This window comes from Schistocerca americana, chromosome X (assembly GCF_021461395.2).
Source record: "Schistocerca americana isolate TAMUIC-IGC-003095 chromosome X, iqSchAmer2.1, whole genome shotgun sequence".
Lineage (NCBI taxonomy): Eukaryota > Metazoa > Arthropoda > Insecta > Orthoptera > Acrididae > Schistocerca > Schistocerca americana.
The window spans coordinates 152,341,811-152,362,830 of record NC_060130.1 but is presented as its reverse complement, the minus strand read 5'-3'; the positions used below and the strand labels follow the sequence as shown (position 1 = coordinate 152,362,830).

Below are 21,020 nucleotides of genomic sequence, written 5' to 3'. Positions count from 1 at the left end.
ATTTATTCAAAGTACTGACCATTGCTTTCTACACATTTTGACCACCTTTCTGGCAATTTGTGGACACCACGCCAATAGAAATGTTCGTCTTTTGAAGCAAACCAATCAGACACCCAATTTTCAACTTCTTCGTAGGAATCAAAGTCTTCCTCAGCCAATGGGTGTCCCATTGATGAAAACAAATGGTAGTCGGAAGGGGCCAAGTCTGGTGAATACGGCGGGTGGGGTAGCAGCTCCCAGCCAAGTGTTTTGATTGTATCCTGAACCAGTTTTGTTTTGTGTGCAGGTGCATTGTCATGTAAAAAAAATTACTTTGCCATGTCTTCTGGCCCATTTTGGTCTTTTTTTGATCAATGCATAGTTCAAATTGATCATTTGTAGTCTGTAGCGATTAGTATTCACAGTTTCACCAGGTTTTAGAAGCTCATGATCCCACCAAACACAGAGCATTGTCTTCTTGCCGAATCGATCTAGTTTTGCAGTCAATGTTGATGATTGTCCCAGATTAACCCATGATTTTTCCCATTTATGATTCTTAAAATAAATCCATTTTTCATCGTCAGTAACAATTCGATGCAAAATTGATTTTCTTTCATGTCTTTTAAGCAAAATTTGACAAATGGTTTTTCGGTTTTCCATCTGTCTTTCATTCAATTCATGTGACACCCATTTTCCACTCTTTTGGATCTTTCCCATAGCTTTCAAATGGTCAGAAATTGTTTGTTGTGCAACATTTAGCATTGCTGCCATTTGCTTCTGACTCAAAGTATCACCTTCATCCAATATTGCTTGCAATTCAGCGTCTTCGAACTTTTTTGGTGGTCTTCCACGTTCTTCATTTCTTACATCAAAATCATTATTACTGAACCGTTGAAACCATCTTTTGCATGTTGCTTCCAATAGAGCATGATCACCATATGCCTTGACAAGGATTTGATGTTACTCTGCAGCACTTTTATTCAAATGAAAACAAAAAATTAATGCTTTCTGCAAATCATCACTTTCTGGTACAAAATTCGTTCACAACAAATGTTCCCTATAGACACTTTGTATCTTAACACTCATTTCATACCGGTACACCTGGTAAATATGATCAAGATGAGCAGGAACAACATCAGAGGTTTGGAATCAGGTGAATGCTGACTGAGAAAATGTTTACAGGCAGACTGTCCATGCAGCGTATGGTCGATGTTGGTATAGTAGCAGGTGTCGATCAACTAAGGTACATATACATTTGGTGGGTGCTTTGAAGCCACCAACTATGGACAGCAAGAGCTACTGTGATGTGGGTCATAGGAAGAAAGTGGAGGGTGGGGATGTGTGGTTTGGGTGGGGTAAGAAGTTCTATGGATTGACGCATTTGTCCTTGTGAGTGTCCTGAGGTTTTAAGGAGGGACTGTATGCCAGTTTGTATCATAGGGATGGGATCTTGACGGCAGATGCTGTATGTAGAGATGTCAGACAGCTGGCATAGACCCTCACTTACATACTCCCATCAGTCAAGTATCACAGTGATAGATCCCTTGTCTACTGGGGAGATAATGATGGAGTCATGGGACGGAGAGCCTGGAGATCTGAAGAGGACAGGTTAGGGTCAGGTTGCTGGGACATGAGGAAGGGCTGCAAAGAAACATTGGATGTTAGGAATTTTTGGCAGGTTTGTAAGGGATGATTAACATATTTTCCATCTTTAAGCTTTCAGATTTTTAAATCTCGTCCAGTGCAGACCCCAACAATCAGTCTTTTCTTCTCACCCCATCTGGTAAGTCTCCCCTGACCCGGGAATCTGGGCAACTTTTCTGAACTCTCCCCTTCTCCTAAAACCCACCAGTCCTTTTCTTCAGCGTTCTTCCTTCACCTTGAACTCTTCTGCCAGGAGGAGGAGCAACTGACTCCAAGAGATTGCCAATTTTGATACCTTTCTATGTGTTTCTCCTCCCACTGCTGGGTGAATAGATTTTTTTATCTATCCAGTTACACTATATTTTCAAAAATTGATTATTTTCATTGAAATATTAGTTTGTTGGCCATCATTCCTTCTGATGTCACCCCTTATCAGTCTTTGTTGTCATCTATCTTCTTCAAACTGTCAGCTGTTTTTCACATTATGTACTAGTTTGCTCATTTATTTATCTGTGCCATCTATGTTAAGCAACACCATGCCTGTACATCTTTTCTAGTACTGATTTCCAGACACTTAGACAAGTCCATTGTTATTTACAACTTTGTATGTAACACTTTGTTTACAGCTTACAACACGAAGGACGCTCTCCTGATTGTCTTTCACCACTTTATCTGCACATTGACAGCAACTTTCTTTCCCACCCTCCACTTCCTGTGCTTCTATATGATTCTTTCATGTTTTTGTGTGTTCCTTTTTTGCCAAACTGCACTGACTGACTTTTACTGCCATCTCTACTATTACTTTATTTGCCAAACACAGTAGATTATCTTTCGTCCAATAACTTCCTTGTTCTGTTTCCCAGTTTTTAAAATTTTGTCTCTTTTCATGACTTTAGAAAAGGAAAAAATTGGGATTGGTAATATTTTCATAACATATAATCCACTTTTATGGCAAGAAGTTCTCATCCACTCATTATCTCGTGTTAACAACTATTGTCTGTTCTCATGATTTTCGTATGAGTTTTTCTGATCTATTTCCTTGTTTTTCTCCTTTTTTTTCTACCTCCTACCCTCCTCTGCTTCTTTTCTGCCATTCCCACCTAACTCTCAAAACCCTACTCTATTGTACAATAAATTGCATGATGTACTATATTCAACCCTTTCGAGAATGAGCTTTAGCTCAATCAAAACTAGGGTTCCACATTCTGTTTATTGAAACATGTTTGTTCCTGAGAGTTACCCCCAAAGGCGTAATGCTGAAAGTCCCTGTTTCTGCTCTTCACCAGCCCATTTTACAGTTACAAATGCAAAAGTGTCTTGCACTTACCAGGTTAATCAGTGAGCTATAGGCTTCATCTGCCAATTTACATTCCACCAGACTTCTTTCCTTGAACAAAATCCTGCAGTTATTTTCCCCTCGTGTTTCCTTGGATGGTATCATCCACCAAGCCATTTCAAACTGCGACAAGAGACCAGACTTTATTTCAAAAAACTATATCATCTACTCCTAAACTACTTCAACAGTGGCATTTCCCTTCCTGTCCCTCTCTAGCTCCCTCAACAACCACACCATCAACCACCACTCCTCTCGAACAAACTAAGCTTGGCAAAGCTTCTTAACATCAACTAGCCTTCACCACTACCTCCCAGAGCAATGATTACTGTTGTGACTGGTTCTTGTAAGTATAAGTTCAGTGTCCTCGAACTCTCATCTAAGGCAAACTCCCCTCCTGAATTATTTGTATTATCCAAGAGTCTGCTTTGATGAAGAATCATCGCTTACAAGCTTTCCAAGAATCCCTAACATCCAGCACTGATTCACAACCCTTCCTCAGGTCTCCACAACATGATCCTAACCTGCCCTCTGCAGAACTACAGGCTCTTCATCCCCGAAAAACTAATGAGCTAATGACTCCATCATTATCCTCCCCATAGACAAGGGAACTACTAATTGATGGACAGGAGTATGTAAGCAAGGGTCTACGCTAACTGTCTCTCATACAGCATCTGCCATCAAGATCCCATCCCTGTCATACAAACTGACCTACAGTCCCTCCTTAAAACCTCAAGCCCCCTCACAAAGGCTAACACTTCAATCCACAGAAATTCTTACCCCACCCAAATCACACATCCCCACTCTCTACCTTCTTCTCAAGGTCCTGAAATCCAATCATCCTTGTCATCCCATAGTTGCTGGCTTCAGAGCACCCACCAAATGTATATCTGCCTTAGTTGATCAACACCTGCAACCTATAGTACAAACACTTTCCTCCTATATTAAAGACACATGCCATTTCCTACATCATTTGAAGTCTGTACCCATTCCCACTCCCACCACACACCTTGCTTATCACCACTGATGCTACCTCCCTCTATACTAACATCTACCATATGCATGGTGCATCTGTCTCTGGACATTTCCTCAATCAGCACTCAGCTGATTCCAAAACTATGATGTCCTTCCTGCTCATCTTAATCAACTTTATAGGAACTGGGAACCTAAAAACAATGGAGAGGCTTCGTCCCCGTCGTAGCCCTCAGTGGTTCACAACCCCACAACAGACTACAGCAATCCACTCACCCCACTGCCGTCCCACACCAAACCCAGGGTTACTGTGTGGTTCTCTTCTTTGAAGAGAATACACCCAGAGGACCTCTCAAGTATACAGTAACATCTGAATGTTATCGAGACCTCCTTGCACAGCATGTGATTCCTCCTTTGAAATGGTGCAATTGTGTGGATACCACTGTTTCCATCAAGATGGGGCAACACCTCATGTCACTCAACCAGTGAAAGATCTGCTTAATGCAACCTTCCACAAACATGTTACATCCAGATGTGTGACCTGCAAGATCACCTGACCTGAATCCATGTGACTTTTGACTCTGAGGATACCTAAAAGGACATGTTTATCAAGGACACCTTCAGTCTCTGCCTGATCTGAAGACCATTACAAAAGAACACATTGCTCAGATTCCACTAGAATTGCTGTGAGGAACTGTTGATTATGTCATTTTATGAATGTAGCATCTTGTCGATTTCTCTGGTGCTCACATCAAACAAACTGTGTAAGCAGTGAATAATAATAATAAAATCAACATTATGCATTTTTCACTTGTTTGACCTTTTCTGCTCACAGCCCATTTCTAAGTCCATTACATATGGAAACATTTAGAAATGTCCTCTTCTTGCATTCACAGCACCAGATTTGCATCTGGTTGCCAAAATTTGAACTAATTTTTTCCCAGCGTAAATCAGTTTTGCATTAACACATTAGAAAATCTAACAAGATTTGCTGCCATACTATAATTACAGCCACAATGGACCTCTTTGAGAAACTGCATTTTAGTTATAATCACTCTGTATCATACATTGTTCAGCATTTCCTTGAAAAACACCAGAAATTTACATTCATTCAGGGTTTTGGCTCCTCATATCATGATTCCAGATTTGATACATTATCCCACTTCCTGACACATGTTGGTAGTTGCTAGGCTCCTGGCTGATGCTACACTTTCAAATGATCATCACTTATGGCACAGAAGAATCTGCTCTCATCACTAAACACAACTATGAGCCAGGAATCTACCAAGCTCTGTCTTTTGATGCACTGTTAGGGAATGTGATGAAGTGTGAGAGGAAATCTGGTGAGCAGCACTCTTGATCATGGTTCAGCAAATAGTTACTGCTGACCTAGCAGACATGCTAGGTGCTACACTGAACCCAATTCCTGCTGTGGTCACTGTGAGATCAGGAATCACTTCTCATCTGATATAGTGATCAAGGCATGAATGCATTTGCTGATGATTCATGTTGCCTTCAAGACAGCAATCGACTGTGCTGTCTTTTGATAATCACCATTGATGACAATAAAAGGCTGTTGTCTTATGTTAAATGTGTTAGGCATTTCTTCGAAAGAACTATCTATCCTACCACAAGTCCACAATACGGTTTTACTGAAATTCAGTTAATTGCGCAAATTTCTCCAATGTTTACTATCTCATAAAAATGTTCAAAACAAGACTACTTGTTTAACAACCCACATATAACTATTGCATAATGTATAATTTTCCACACTTGTATGTAGTTTCTACTATAGCCACAGAACAATAATTTGAGCAAGTTGGAATCGACTGGATGCCTGTGTGCACAGCAAATCATTGAATATTCAAATTGATGGGAGGACAAAAGTCAGTCGCAAAATCTGTAATTTATTACACATCTAGACTTTGACTATAACATAGTCATCATTAGTGCATTACCAAAGATCATGACATATGACAAGTTGGGACCTATATGACTCTTTGGTAATGCACCAATGCTAACAACGTACCTGTCAAAATCTAGGTCTGTAGTAAACCACAGATTTTGCAACTGACTGCTGTCCTTCCTTCAATTTGAATAATTTAAATCATCATCTTTGCTGCTCTCTTTTAGGAACCCAGACAAATATGATTTTTCCTATGTCACATCTTTAGAGATTTTCATTTTCTATTAGTACATATATTAAATGTATTCAGCATAAAAAAATCTACATTCAAATAAATAAAACGAATAGAAGCAGAAGTCTATGATCAGCAGTCATAATTAAATGCACATCATAAAATGTACTTACCAACTCTCCAATTACGTGCAACTGCCGTATCATATGTCTGCTTGAGAACTAAAAAATCTAGAACATCTGGCATATCGTGATATTTTATAGTGAAGTTTTCTCCAGTTAGGCGCCCATCAGGATTCATCAGGCCAAGTTTTAAACAGCACAGCCGAGGTGGTCGGATTTCATATTTAATACCGATTACTTTCACTAGCTCGTGTGCCTGATAGGGATAGAAACACAAAATCCTTAGTTATCATTTATCTCGCAAGGTGGTAGAATGTGTTGAATGAAATGCTCCACTTTCTCTCACTAACAGTAGCTAATCCAAGTTGCAAGGCTAGGATTACGCTGGGCTAAAGAGTCCTGAATCTTCTATCCTAATCCTGATTACTGCTACCTGCAACCAACTTTACACACCAGCAAAATGGCGCAGAGTAAAACAATTAATGTCAAATATTTATCCTTGACAGTGGTTACATTTCCAATTCCACACTGAAAATTAGGCCACCACCCCAGTCAAAATCTCCATCATAAACAAATTTTGGGAGGTCAGAATAGCTACAAAGATATTGTGAACAGTAATGGTTCATGCAGAGATGTGTGCGCGTACTTCCAGAAGGTTCTGCCATGGTTCCCAGCCTATTAAATGCTAGCCGAGCTACTTTCTGTCTCAGTTTTCTATATGTACTGCTACAGCTTTATGCATATGTAACTGGTTCCTGCTGAATGTTACTTAAATATTTTGTTCAAGTTGTTACTGCTACCCTGGAATAAAGTTGTGTTCAGTCAAGTGGTCATGTTGCACTATTACAACACGGCTGTTGATGAGTGTTGCCCTGTTCTCTGCACAACTTTCTACTCTGTTGGTCCTCTGTTCATTCTCATGATGGCTGATGGTGATACGAGGGACACTGTATGTCAATTGGTCGAACAGCAAAAATAATTTTCCAAGGTGTTGCACCACCAATGATAGGTGCTGGACAATCAAACTCAAGTACTTCAATCACTGGCTTCTGTTTTGTCTAGTCCACATACTACTCAGTCTAAGGTGCCTGCTGTTTTGCCCTCTATGGTGTCCATGGTTTATTTGCATCCCTTTTGTACATGTGATGAATAAGTTGTGGAATGGGACACATTCAGGAAACATCTGTGACATCACTTTCAAGCTTTTGGGATTACTGATGCTATTTTATGTTGTGCATTGCTCCTTTCATGGATATCACCAATAATGTATCAAGTCCTATGCCAACTTGGCCCTTAGCAGGATCCACCATCTTTAACATTTGGACAAATGTGTGAACTACTTTCAAAATACTACTGTAAGCGAACTCATGTTATTGCACTCCGGGTTGAGTAGGAAGCAACCACATCCGTCCTATCGAGCATGGGTTGCTGAACTCCATGGGTTAAGTTGTCATCATCATCATTTTGTGTCCAATGTGCATAAAGAGCCATATGCTGATCGGATGGTGACAGATGCTATCATTTATTTAGCTCCAGATTACAAGGTGTGAGAGTGTGCCCTCCAGTGTAAAAATCCATGCCTCTCTGAGGTTTTAGCTATTGCAGAGTCGTTCGAGGTGTCACAAGCTACGGGCAACCAAATTTGAGTCATTGTGTGAGATATCAGCAATTCCAACACTCTCCTTCACACCAAGCTTCAGGTAGTTTACAGGGGGAAGACATTGTCGCAGCAGTCTAAACATGATCACAGTGTCAAGGTGGCTGGCCGCGCTCCCAGCAGCAACCATACCAACAATATAAACAGGCCAATAAACAGCATGTACACATTCCATGCTCCCGTCCTGCCCTTATTGTTTCATTAACCGTAAGCTCCCAGACTGCCCAAAATACTGGGCTACCTGACATAATTGTGTCAAAAGAGGTCTCATTCCTTCTGTCTGTAATGCAACAATTCAGCATAATGATCCTGACGCATTACGGATGTAAGCATTGTATCAGCTATTTCTGTTGGGCCAAACAAGCTTCTCAAAGATGTTATGGTTTTTCGTAAAGTTCTGCACATGCAAGTGGATACAGGAGCTGTGGAAATTTTGTTAAACTCATAAACTTCAATTGTCCTGGGCTCCCCTCCACTTCTTCCTATGTCACAAAAGTTAATAAATTACAATAAATAGAGTGTTTCTATTCTTGGTCAATTCTCTGCCCCAGTGACCTACAAGTCAGTAGTCTGGTCACTTACATTTGTTGTTGTAGATAACACACACACACACACACGCACACACAGAGAATCTTTTTGAACTAGATGCCTTTCAACTGTTTGGTTTTACCATTTGAGATGAAGTCAATTTAGTGTCTGAACAAGTGCCGTATACGCACAGTCAGATGCATTATGTTCCGAGTTTTCCTCTTTGTTCTCTCCTGGATTGGGGTGTGCCAACAATTTTCAAGTGCACATTATCTTGAAATCTTCTGCTCAGCCTCACTTACCTGGGCCCATCTGGTTCCAATGGCACTTGGGGAACAAGTCAAAGATTGATTAGATTGCCTCATGGAATCCAGGTTTGTTTGGCCTATTGCACCAAGTAAATGGTTTACCCCCTTAATTATAGTAAAGACCAGTTACACTTCTGTGGTGATTTGAAAGTTTCTGTGAATGCACAATCTGTAGTTTATATATACCAGATACTGCACTCAGACAAACTCCTCGCAAAGTTACCAGGCGAATGGTATTTCTCAAAAATTGACCTGTCGGATGTCTATTTACAACTCCCTCTACATACAGAGTCACAACATATGTTAGTTGTCAATACCCCTTTTGGACTGTACCAATACTTGCACTTACCTTCTGGAGTCACCAACACTCCCTCTACTTTTTAACATTTTCTCGAACAACTTACAGCACCTGTGCTGGGCTGTGCAAACTATTTGGATGACAGTGTAGTTTCCAGTGTCTTCACTGAGGAATATTTACAAAATCTCTGTACTCTTTTTTTTTTCTGTCTTCCAATTGGCTGGGTTGAAGTGTAATTTAGAAAACTGTCAATTTTTTGCAACCTTCTATCACTTATCTTGGTTTTGAAGTTTCTCACAAGGGTCTCAAACCCCTGCACCATCACGTTTCTGTTATTGTGTTGTTTCCATGCCCTACGTCAGTCAAAGAACTTCAGGTTTTTCTAGGCAAAGTCAGCTACTACCATAACTTTTTGGCCGCGGCAGCGACAATTGCACAATCATTACATGCATTGCTGCACAAAGGGACTCAGTTTTGCTGATCGCTGGCTTGGGAAACAGCATTTTCCACCCTTAAGACCATGTTTTGAGTCTGTGCCTTTCTTAGTGACGTACCAACCACCTGCTCCTTGGCTCCTTGTGATGGATGCTTCACAGTGCGTGTTGGGGGCAGTGCTGGCTCATAGATATCCTGATGGCTCCGAGTGGCCTATTGCCTACACCTCAAAAATGCTGACTCCCACTCAAACGAGGGACTCTCAGATAGAAATGGAAGCTTTGGCCATTGTATATGCTGTGAAGAAATTCCATATCTTTCTCTATGGCACCAAATTCCACTGGTCACCGACTACAAATAATTGGTTACCTTATTCAGTCCTTCTGAGTCATTACCACATAAATTGACACTTTGCATTCAACATTGGGTTCTTTTTCTTTCACATTACAACTATAAGATTCATTTCCACCCTACAAATCAACACACAAAGGCCAATGCTTTGTCCCGTCTGCTGGCTGGTCTGGACTCAGGATTTGATAAGAAAGAATTGCTTTGTTTCTACATTGATGTCGCTGCACATCAGATGGTTGATGGCTTTCCTGTAACTAGCATATGAATCACGAAGGCTGTAGCTTCAGATTCCATTTCTCAGAAGGTCATACCATTCATACTACGTGGTTGACTGGATTCACCACCTTCTTGTGCATCTGACCCCCTCCATAATTATTACATCTTTTGACATCACTTTTCTAAGGGCCATGTGGCCTCTTGGTTAGTGATCCCCTCAGTGGTTCATTCGGAGATTCTCCATTTATTACATGCATATCACTGGAGCATATCACACACAAAAGTGTTGGCTAGTCGACACATGTTTTAGCCCAACTTGGACAGTGATGTTACCTGCCTGGTTGCCTCTCATTCACAGTATGCGGTGCACCAAGCAAATCCCTGGTCGTTGTCATCTCCTTGGCCGACTCCGTTGCATGCGTGGGACCATATATATGCGGATTTCGCTGGCCCCTTTCCCAACGATTATTGGCTGTTGGTCACTGACATATATTCTCATTTTCCACATGTCACTCATTTGGTTTCCACATCCACAACTGCCACTGTAGCAGCCTTGTCCAAATTTTTTTCACTCAAAGGCTTGTCCACAATTTCAATGTCTGATGGTCCACAGTTCTCATCCCAAGAGTTCATGGCATTTTGCAATTCCCATGGTATATGTCACATCCTCACCCTGCCGTTCCATCAACAATTTAATGGTGATGCATAACTCCTAGTGCAAACGTTCGAAACTCTGGTAAAAAATTACGTTGGCTACTCTTCGTCCAACGTTGCCTTGGATCAGTTTCTCTCCTCGTACGAGCCCAGTGAAGCTACTCCACAGATGCCAGCTGACGACAGTGCTACACCTCCTGCGTCCTCCACCTGGACGTCAACCTGGGAAGCTGCTGTGCCTCTTCCGGCTGGGTGTGGCTGGCTGAGCACGCAGTTTCAGACATTGCCCTAAATGGATTGCAGCTGTCATCGTGGGCACCTGTGTGACATCTGGACAGAGGATAGTGTCTGCTTGAGGCACTGTGACCAGTTCCACCTTCACATGGACGGCCGGGTACCCCCTGATGTCACACAATTGCCCCCAAGCCCTTCCACAACAGGCATCACATACATGCTGCTGCCCCTTCTTCACTCTGATCAACAGCTGATACCAGTATCATCAGCACTGCAAGCACTGTCACCAGAGTTGATGCTAGAGGTCAACACGGAAACAGTCCTGGCATTGACGGTGTTGCCATATGGTTTGACACGGGAAGTTGGGTGCAGAATGTGTTGGAGCCTGAAGCACTTCAGACTGTACACTCACACTGGAGCACGTGACCTCAGCCAGAGCCCAGCAGATGAGGACAGCATGGATGTCTCAAGAATTTGTGATCTCCCTAAGGATTCAGGTTGTTAATGCTTCAATGGAATCAAGTTGCATTCAATATACTGGTTGCGTTGTACTACACCCAATTGCTACAGTTCACCCAAATCTGGAAGAAGAGTCTGTCTGACAAAAAGGCAGTCAGAGGGGTACAATTAAGACACAGTAAGAAGTAGTACTACCTACAGAGGCACCAATTTAGGAAATTTGGTAAAACCAAGGAGACTAAATGTGACAGTAAAAGAAGTAGAAAATAACATGATCAAAGTGGGGAATTTCAAAATAGTTTAAAGTAAAACTGTATCAAATAATCACAATTTTAAAAATTATTGGTTACAGCACTGCTATGGGCTTATCACCAAAAAAAAATACTAGTTTTTAAAATAGAAATTTATTTTCCGTCTGTCCTGACATAAAGAGCTACGTCATCTTCACTGAATCCCTGCCTTTCCCCTCTTCCAAAATCCCCCAACACTCAACTCTCTCCCTCTCCTTCTCTCAACACACACACACACACACACACACACACACACACACACATATATATATATATATATATATATATATATATATATATATATATATATATATATATATATATATATATATAGAGAGAGAGAGAGAGAGAGAGAGAGAGAGAGAGAGAGAGAGAGAGAGAATATTTTGTCACATAATTTTTTCACAGACATCTGCAACTACATCTGTGAAAACTCTGAAATTTCAACTTATATTATCGGTGAAGCCATTACAAAGAAACCATACCAAAAATCATAGACACACATTCTTCTTACATTGCAAATATAGTACTTGAAATAATAATCAGCTTAAGGATGAAACAGAATTTCATTTAGTTTTACTGTATGCATAATTATTAAATCAAAATCTTGGGTGTAAAAGTCTATCAGAGTAAAGTATAAAATAATTCTAATTTATGGCTACACTAATGAACCCACGGTGGATTTAAAACATTACTGCTAACAACATAAAGTAAAATTATGATGTAAATTGAATGTAATGTTCTCAATCCTTACTCTTATTGTTTGTTTAGCCCACGGCTCACACCTATTACCCAAATCATACAGCTTCTTGTTTCTCACGGCATTTAGATACAGTTGATGGCCTTGGCGAAAATAAACCACTTCATCACCCATCTGAGGATAATAAGGAGCTTTTCTTGGTATAATTTCTGAAAGCCATTCAGTTGGACGGAAAGCTTCAGGAACCTCTGACAAATTGTTGACAGCTGGAAATACCTGTGCAAATAAAAACAGATACTTTCTGATGGTATGTGTAACACAGTCCAACAACCATTATACAACTCCAGTGCCAACATTTTATCAAAATCAAAATTTAATGTTCGCTTTAGTTCAGACAAGAAATTTAACTGTGTTAGCATATGTATTTATGCACCTACACACAACATTCTCTTGCCTTTCAAATAAATAAAAACACAAGTACACGCATGTTGCTCCTGCATGTGCAAAATGAAATTCAATGTTTTAATACTTACCTTTTTCCTCTGTCTTATAGGCCTATGATTAGTCTGAGCAGCTTGGGCTCTTCTTCTCACAGGACTTCTTTTAGGTGGCTCCAGGTTCACACCAGCATCTGCCACCCAATCGGAGTATTCAGAACTTTCTGTGTCAGAACTTGAACTCATGGAAGCCAAATCTTCCTCGCGAGCAGTCGAGTCATCATTATTGTGATCAGTTGCTGATGACAAGCTTGCAGTAACATCATTGTTTTCTGGATTCTGAGTATCAAAAATATATTGAATATTAACAATAGTCAATTGCAAAAGATTTAAATCTGTTATTGCTCAGATCAGAAGTAGAATTCTGTAAAATACACTATCTGAAAGAATGTATCTGGATACCCCTAAGTAACCAAGATTTGACCACTAAATGTCATGAGATGCCAGTGGTAAGTATTGGGTTGTCAGCAGAGAAGCAGTATGTGTTGGCCAGGAGATATTGCCGAGTTCGAACAGAGACTGGTTACTGGATGTCACCTAAGCAGTAAATCCATCAGGGAGATTTCAATCCTTCTAAAGCTGCCCAAGTCACTGTTGGTGATGGGACTGTGAGGCGAAAATGTGGAGGAAAACCACAGCTAAACCAAGTCCGTGCAGACCTCTTGAACTGACGGACAGGATCTATCGAGTATTGCAGAGAGCAGAAGGAAGAAATAGTTGCACCTGGGGGTCTATCAGTAAAACAGCTACCTGGAAAGTGAGGAATTGCATGATCGAATCCCAGTTGGACTGTGGGCTTTTTCAGTCTGCTTTTAGCCTAGCCTTCATGTCTCAGTCATACGATGAGTCACCAGAAGTGAAATATGGTTCAGATCCACATTAAATTGTAGGTCCTGTTTCCCCAGTTGGATAACTGGGGTATGTTAGAAATACAGATCACCAAAATGGGGTCCAACTGACCACTGAGGCCATTCAGCTACATGAACTACATCTGAGGTGATTTAAAGAGTGATTCCATGTGACAGTAGGTGACTGTAAATGAATGATTTGGAGTGATGAATTGTGCAATACCCTGTGGCAATCTGATGTGTTTGGGTTTGGTGAATGCATGAAGAGCGTTACCTGTCATCTTGTACAGTGCCAACAGTTAAGTACCGACGAAGTGGTGTTATGGAATGGGGGTGCTTTTCATGGTTAGAATGTGGTACCCATACTACACTTAAGGAAACACTAAATGCAGAACGATATGAAAACATTTTACGGCACTGTGCAGTACTTACAGTAGGAGAACATTTTGGAGACAATGACTGTATCAGTGTAACATGCAACCCAAACAAAGCAGTGTATGTGGCAATTGCTTGTGGATCCTAACATTCCTGAAATGGACTGGCCTACCCAGAGACCCTACCCGAACCCAATGGAGTACCTCTGGAATGAGTTAGGAAGCTGACTTCACTCCAGACACCAGTGTCCCACATCGTTACGTACTCTTGGTTTTTGGCTCTTTATAAAGAATGTGCTGCTATTCCTCCACTGACATTCAGACATCTAATCGAAAGTGTCCCCAGCATATTTCAAGCGGTCATAAAGGTGAAGAGAAGGAGGAGGAGGAGGAGGAGGAGGAGGAGGAGGAGGAGGAGATTAGTGTTTAACGTCCCGTCGACAACGAGGTCATTAGAGACGGAGCGCATGCTCGGGTGAGGGACGGATGGGTAAGGAAATCGGCCGTGCCCTTTTTCAAAGGAACCATCCCGGCATTTGCCTGAAGCGATTTAGGGAAATTACGGAAAACCTAAATCAGGATGGCCGGAGATGGGATTGAACCGTCGTCCTCCCGAATGCGAGTCCAGTGTGCTAACCACTGCGCCACCTCGCTCGGTTAAAGGTGAAGAGTTGATGGCAATTAACAAGTGTTGTGACACTATGATCAAATAGTGTACATGAGAAATGAATCACTTAAAACTTGATCTGAAATGTTGCCATTTTCGTTTTGAACACACCATTTCATTTTGAAATCAACAGTAGAAACAAATCAAAATTCTGTATCTGCTGTCTAGGGTTTTTGTGAGTAACTGACACATTATGCAACATGGAAAGATTTTATGTATAGATTCTCATTAGGCTGAAAAACTCAGAAAAGCTAAGTGATATGCTGCAGTCTACATTATCTTCTAACATATTCTGAGTGAGATTATCCTGTTCTCCCTCAACCCTCCCCAGTGGACACATTTTGCGTAACTCTTGGGACCGTAGGTCCCCTTTATGGGCAATACAAGATGCAGCCTCTTAGAGGTGATATAAATACCAACATTACAGGCTGTATAAGGGGCAGTCAAATGAAATCAAGACAGATGCATAAACTGTTTATTATTTCAAAAGTAATAGCCATCGCTGTTAATACATTTAGCCCACTGTGAGATAAGATAGTTAATGCCTGAACAGAAAAAATGTTTGCTGTTACCTATGGGACTATGACTCTACCCAGGTGTGTACTTCTTTGGTTGAAGCAAACCAACAGCCCTGTCTGTCTTTCCTCAGGGCTATAAAAATATGGAAATCACATGGGGAGAGATCAGAACTGTATGGAGGATGTGGAAGGGCTTTCAGGACACAACTACAGCCCAGTCAACAAGACCATGGCACCAAGTGGTCAGGCATTATCCTGCAACAGAATGATGCCATCTGTCTATCCACTGGTCACCGACTTTCTGGAACACGGTGCCACAATTAATGCCCAGCGGTACATGGATTTGCTAGAAGTGAAGCATATCACCAAGTTTAAATGCCTGGTAATATTGATGGATGGAAACATTCTGTTGCAGAATAATGCCGGCACATATGTTGCCAAAGCTGTTTAACCATGCTGCAGAAGTTTTGCTAGGAAGCCCTTACACATCCTTCATACAGTACTGATCTCTCCCTATGTGATTTCCATATTTTTGGAGCCCTGAGGAAATAAGTCCATCACTGTTGATTTGCTTAGGATGAAGAGGTGCATGCCTCGGTACAATCATTGTTCTCTAGGACACTGCCAACATTTCTTCATGAAGGCATGACCACCTTGTCTCACAGTGGGATTAATGTATTAACAGTTATGTCTACTACTTTTGAAATAATAAACAGTTTACTTACTTTTTCCCACCTACCTCATTTTCAATTAACAGCTCCTTATACTTCCAATAGTTTTCATTAATTACACCAACCATATGATTTATATGAACAGCCTGTGATTAACAACTGAGTTTCCACAACAGATATGTTTCCATGTCTAACGAAGTCTAGGTATTTAGTGATCCCAAGATAAAAATGGTGATTTATCAATATGCAAAGAACAAAAATATGGAACCTTAAACAGTGGTGATATTCTTTACTAACAAATGCTTTCATTACGTTGTAAATTTCAATGTAGAAAATATGCAGCACTAATCTAAACAGCTATGAAACTTCCAAGCCAAAGTATACTGTTAATGGAGTGAAAGCAACAAATCATCTTACTCCATACAAAGTAGTTGGCTTTATTGCACTTACAGTGCACATGTACATTTCATAGCAATTACCCTACATCTCAGCAACAGGTTTGTCATTTCGTAAATAGTAGAGGTGGGAAAAGGGAAGAGTGGAAAGAGATGAGTTAAGTATACTGGAGCTGGCGTTGAATCTCATGGAAAAGAAGAATACTGAAATATTTAGCTTTGCTTGTATCATTAATTCAATATTTAAAATTAACCAAAAAAGAACACAAACAAAAGACATTTTTTGCCCCTACAAACTGAATTACGAAAGAAGTTCTGCAGGTCAGTAGTTCCAAACTTAGCCCCATCAAATGACACACAGATATTTTAGGACATAAATGGTTAATTGTGATTTATATATTAACTGTGTAGCTTAAATAGTTGTCCTTCATCCTCTATTTAAAGGTAGAACTATTTAATTCTCTCATGAGGTTTTGTTGATCAAATCACATCCATCAGTTAAGGAAAAAAGGCTTCTTTGCATTCTGTTTCTGATATTCTTTCATGGGTTGTTCCTTTGGATTTAAACTATAAACTCTATCAGATTTAATATTTACTAAACCACAACACTCCTTTGGCAGCAGAAACCAACAGAAAAAAAAGTTGAAGGAAAAGACAAAAACTAGAAACATACCAAGTTGGGGCACACTTATTGTAACATAGATACAGGACATCAGCAATTCTGGAGATAACAGACAGCACATGTGATTTTACTAATTGGAAAAAATAAATAATTTATTTATTTTCCCCACCCCCAAAAATTTCGGTAAGAGTCCAGATGACATGCAAAACTTGAAACCCTTTCCACATGTCTTACTGTCATCTAAAATACAAGAAAAGTCTCTAACTGAGTCACGGGCTGCTTATCTCATCATAATATAATGGGTCATAAGGTGGTGGACCAAAACTGGTACATCTTCCCGCTGAATGTGATGCCCATCAAATGTCTTCTACCAATATCTGAAGGGAAACCAGAAAAATTTAAAAAATAACAATGGAAACAATGTTATACATGTATCCTGCATACAATTAGGAGAGTTAATAATAAAATTAAAGATAACTGTGTAGATAAACCTTTCTGTACCCACATATTTTGAGTAGTAATTTGAAATAACTGAAACATCTGTACAATGCTGAATTCATCAAGATGTGTGTTGAGAAAATACAACGACAACAACAACAGTAACAATAAAACTGGGAACAAAAACACAGGCAGATAGAGACACTGGTAAGACTGACTGACTGACAGACAGACGGAGACACTGGTAACAGAAAGTTGACCCTGAATTAAAGAAGATCACGACCTTCAACCTTCAAGCGTCACCTTAAGGGGTAAATGTAGCAATTCATCAAATAATTAAGGTGCTCAGTTGTCAATCAGCACAAAAATGAAACTGAGAACTTTGATCAGATTTTACTCATGGTTTATCTTAACAAGAAATAGAACACTACTTCAGCACATAACACGTTATACTCTTACACATTAAAGGAGGCACTCCTTGTGTTGTCCTCTTATTTTCATGCAATACTGCACTCATCTCTGCAATGAGTTACTCATTCTTCCAAACATTCCGAGACCATCTAGTAAGTCTTGGCAAGACTTACAATTTGTTGCTTCAGTTCATCAATGGTAACAGCAGAAAGTGTTGTACACTTCAGTTCTGAGAGGACCCCAGACAGAAAAAATTCAGAAGGTTGGGGTCAGGTGGTCTAAGAGGTCATGATACAGACCCTGCTAAACTCATCAATGTGGACCATATCGGCACATTAGCTATTGTCTTACATTGGCAGCAGAACGCGCTTGTTGCCATCATGCATGTACCATATTCCCCAACTATGGCCTACAGATATGATTTGAGTTTAATTAGATAGAGACATAATCAAAAAGAAACATTTCAAGTATACTTGTACCAACTAGGCCAATATTCCATACCGAAGGAAATAATGGCTCATAAACCCACATTCACATACATTTCGCAAACACCTCATTTGCACACTGACGTTTTCACTTTCATCATCGTATACTTTCAACTGCATGATTTTTTGCTATTAATCGAGATGCACCCTAAATTTAACCTCTAATTTGTGAACTTAAATGCCTCATACAACTGTTCACATGATATGCTATTTAATTAGGGAAATGATGTAATAAATATGTCCTCATACCTCAGATTCCGCATTGACATTTTGCTCCTGAGCAGCTCTAGTTCTGTAATTGTGCTGATGCTGATTGCGAACACCACGTCGTCTCTTCCCAACTGCAGTTGATGGTGGCTGAGGTGGGGGTTCTGGGGGACGCCTGCACTGCTCAATTCGGTATTGCTCCATTTCTGAATTATAGTTGGCAGTTCTGCAAGTTAGATAATGTTTTCATTAAGTATTTAAATTAAAACACATCATGGTTTAACATATTAATTATATGCTTAAAACAACAATTAACATTTTGACAAATTTATTTGTGGACCCAAAAATCTTCAAATGTCCTATGCAGCTTGAAATTTTGCTAAACCATCAATGGCAACAAGAAATACCGAAGTATCATTTCATACAACATGTATGCATGAGATAGTAGAATTAGCAAGATAAATTACTCCATAATGCACTACAGAAATGACGTTTCATTCCTAATTGGATAACACCTATATCTGGGTCAGAATAACAAAGGAACTGACATCTAGCTGTTTATAGCGTTGCTACCACAGCAATAACCAACCATAGAATGTGCTTGAAGAGGGAATGAAGGAAGATTTGTGTTTAATGACATATCAACAGTAAGGTCATTAGGGACAGAGCACGTACTTGGATTAGGGAAGGAGGGGGGGAGGAAAGCAACTCCGCCCTTTCAAAGGAACCATCCGAGTACTTGCCTTAAGCAGTATAGGGAAATGATGAAAACTTAACTGTGAGTGGCCGGACGGGAATCTGAACCATCAGCCTCCCAAATGCAAGTCCGGTGAGAGCACCACTCGCCACCTCACTTGGTGCGTATGTGCTTCAAATGTGGCTTTTGTTCTGTTATGCCACACAGCATTTACTTGTCAGCTGTATGTGGCTGGTGTCACTCTTGTGATTCAGTTTTGTCTTGTGCTTTGTTTCCCTCACACACATTTATTTTATATGACCAATTGTCTGGAGATCATAGCAGATGTGCGCAGGAAAGTGTGGTTACTAAACATAAAGTTAAGCTATCTGCCCATATTTTGCATGGTCAGACATGTGAATTCGTAGACTGGGTGTGGCAATATTTTGAGGAGAGAGTGATGTGACTAGACTACCTCTAAAGAAAGTAGTGAAAAGAACTGAAACACTTTGAAGATTCACAAAAACACTGTCATGAAAGCAGGGTTTCGCGGCGATATGAATTAATAAAATTTTCTCAGGCTTCCAGCCGTTTCAGGTGGTTAAAATCCCACAAGCTTTCGACTGAGCTCTCCCCGGTCAATGTCAAGTGGTAAGACTGACTTCTGTGTTGCCATGGCTGAGTCATTATATAGCCGCACTGCTGGCTCTGACGTCACTGGTGCTCTCTTCATCGCCATATATGGTCATGTTTTCATTCCGCGTCCGCCGTGCCCGTTTCAACATCGTGATAGCCAGGTCCCAGGCTGTGCTGAGCTGCAAACCTCCGTCCTTGTTGATGGTGTTTTCGGAGGAAAACATGACCATATATGGCAAGGAAGAGAGCACTAGTGACGTCACAGCCAAAGGTGTGGCTATATAATGATGCAGCCACGGCGACACAGCAGTCAGTCTTACCACTTGACAATGAGCAGGGAGAGCTCGGTCGAAAGCTCATGGGATTTTATCCACCTGACGTGGCTGGGAGTCTGAAAAATTTTTATTAATTCATATCGCCGAGGAAATGTGGTGCAGTATTAAATGCCTAGGGAACCTACATGGTAAGAAGGCTAACCTGTTAAGCTCTCTAGCCTTCCTGCTACGCTGTCGAGACGAGAATGTGATTCCATGATTTGCCATGGTGAGCCATCACATCAACACCTCGGCAGCTAGAAGAATCTACCATTGTGCCAGCTCTGCCCTGTTGCGGGAAAGGATACACTTCACTAGGAGGCAGCTGGATTTAAATGGTCGCAAGCTGCTGGCTATCCATCTGCAATTGACAGAGGTACTCTCGCAAGTAGATTGGGAGGGGATCAACACGGCCATCACAGCAACAACAGGTGTCATCGCAAAAGAAGACCACAGAGAAACAGAAAGGGAAGTTCACGTGGCTATCTCAACAACAACACGGTGCAGAGTGGAAATCAATGGAACGAACTGTCATCAACATGGCGGGGAAAGAGACCAACGCAAGTGCCATTTCAGCGCTTAAGAAAGGTCTTAATTTTGCACCAGCGCCTCGGAGCATCCCTATCTGTGATATTATAAGTGGGGTTGAACAAGCAATCCGTAAGATGCCTAGTGAGAGTGCTGATGAAATTCGTTGTGAAACGTGTCGCTCATTTCAAAATCTAAACCACCGAGGTCTAACCTGACTAGGGCTGAACGCAGTGGTCTTCACACACTCCGCAACAACCCCCTCATTGTGGTTCTGTCAGCTGACAAGGACAATGCATCCGTCATTCTAAATAAAGCTGATTATGATGCCAAAATTCAGTTGATTCTAGAAGAGGATACATACCAGAAACAGCCACGGGACCCGATGTCAAGAATAATGAGGAAGACATCTGAG

At 40.8% G+C, this 21,020-nt stretch overlaps 1 protein-coding gene across 1 annotated transcript in view; it reads right to left on the bottom strand.

Moving 5' to 3' along the window:
- LOC124555464 (PH-interacting protein) overlaps window positions 1-21,020 on the bottom strand; it is a 262,681-nt gene that overhangs the window by 40,565 nt on the left and 201,096 nt on the right. Inside the window, exons 17-20 of the mRNA XM_047129386.1 lie at window positions 18,494-18,677; window positions 12,852-13,094; window positions 12,373-12,594; window positions 6,240-6,444 (exon numbers count right to left, since the gene is read on the bottom strand). Of these exons, the coding sequence (XP_046985342.1) occupies window positions 6,240-6,444; window positions 12,373-12,594; window positions 12,852-13,094; window positions 18,494-18,677 (854 nt within the window). The remainder of the gene's footprint in view (window positions 1-6,239; window positions 6,445-12,372; window positions 12,595-12,851; window positions 13,095-18,493; window positions 18,678-21,020) is intronic.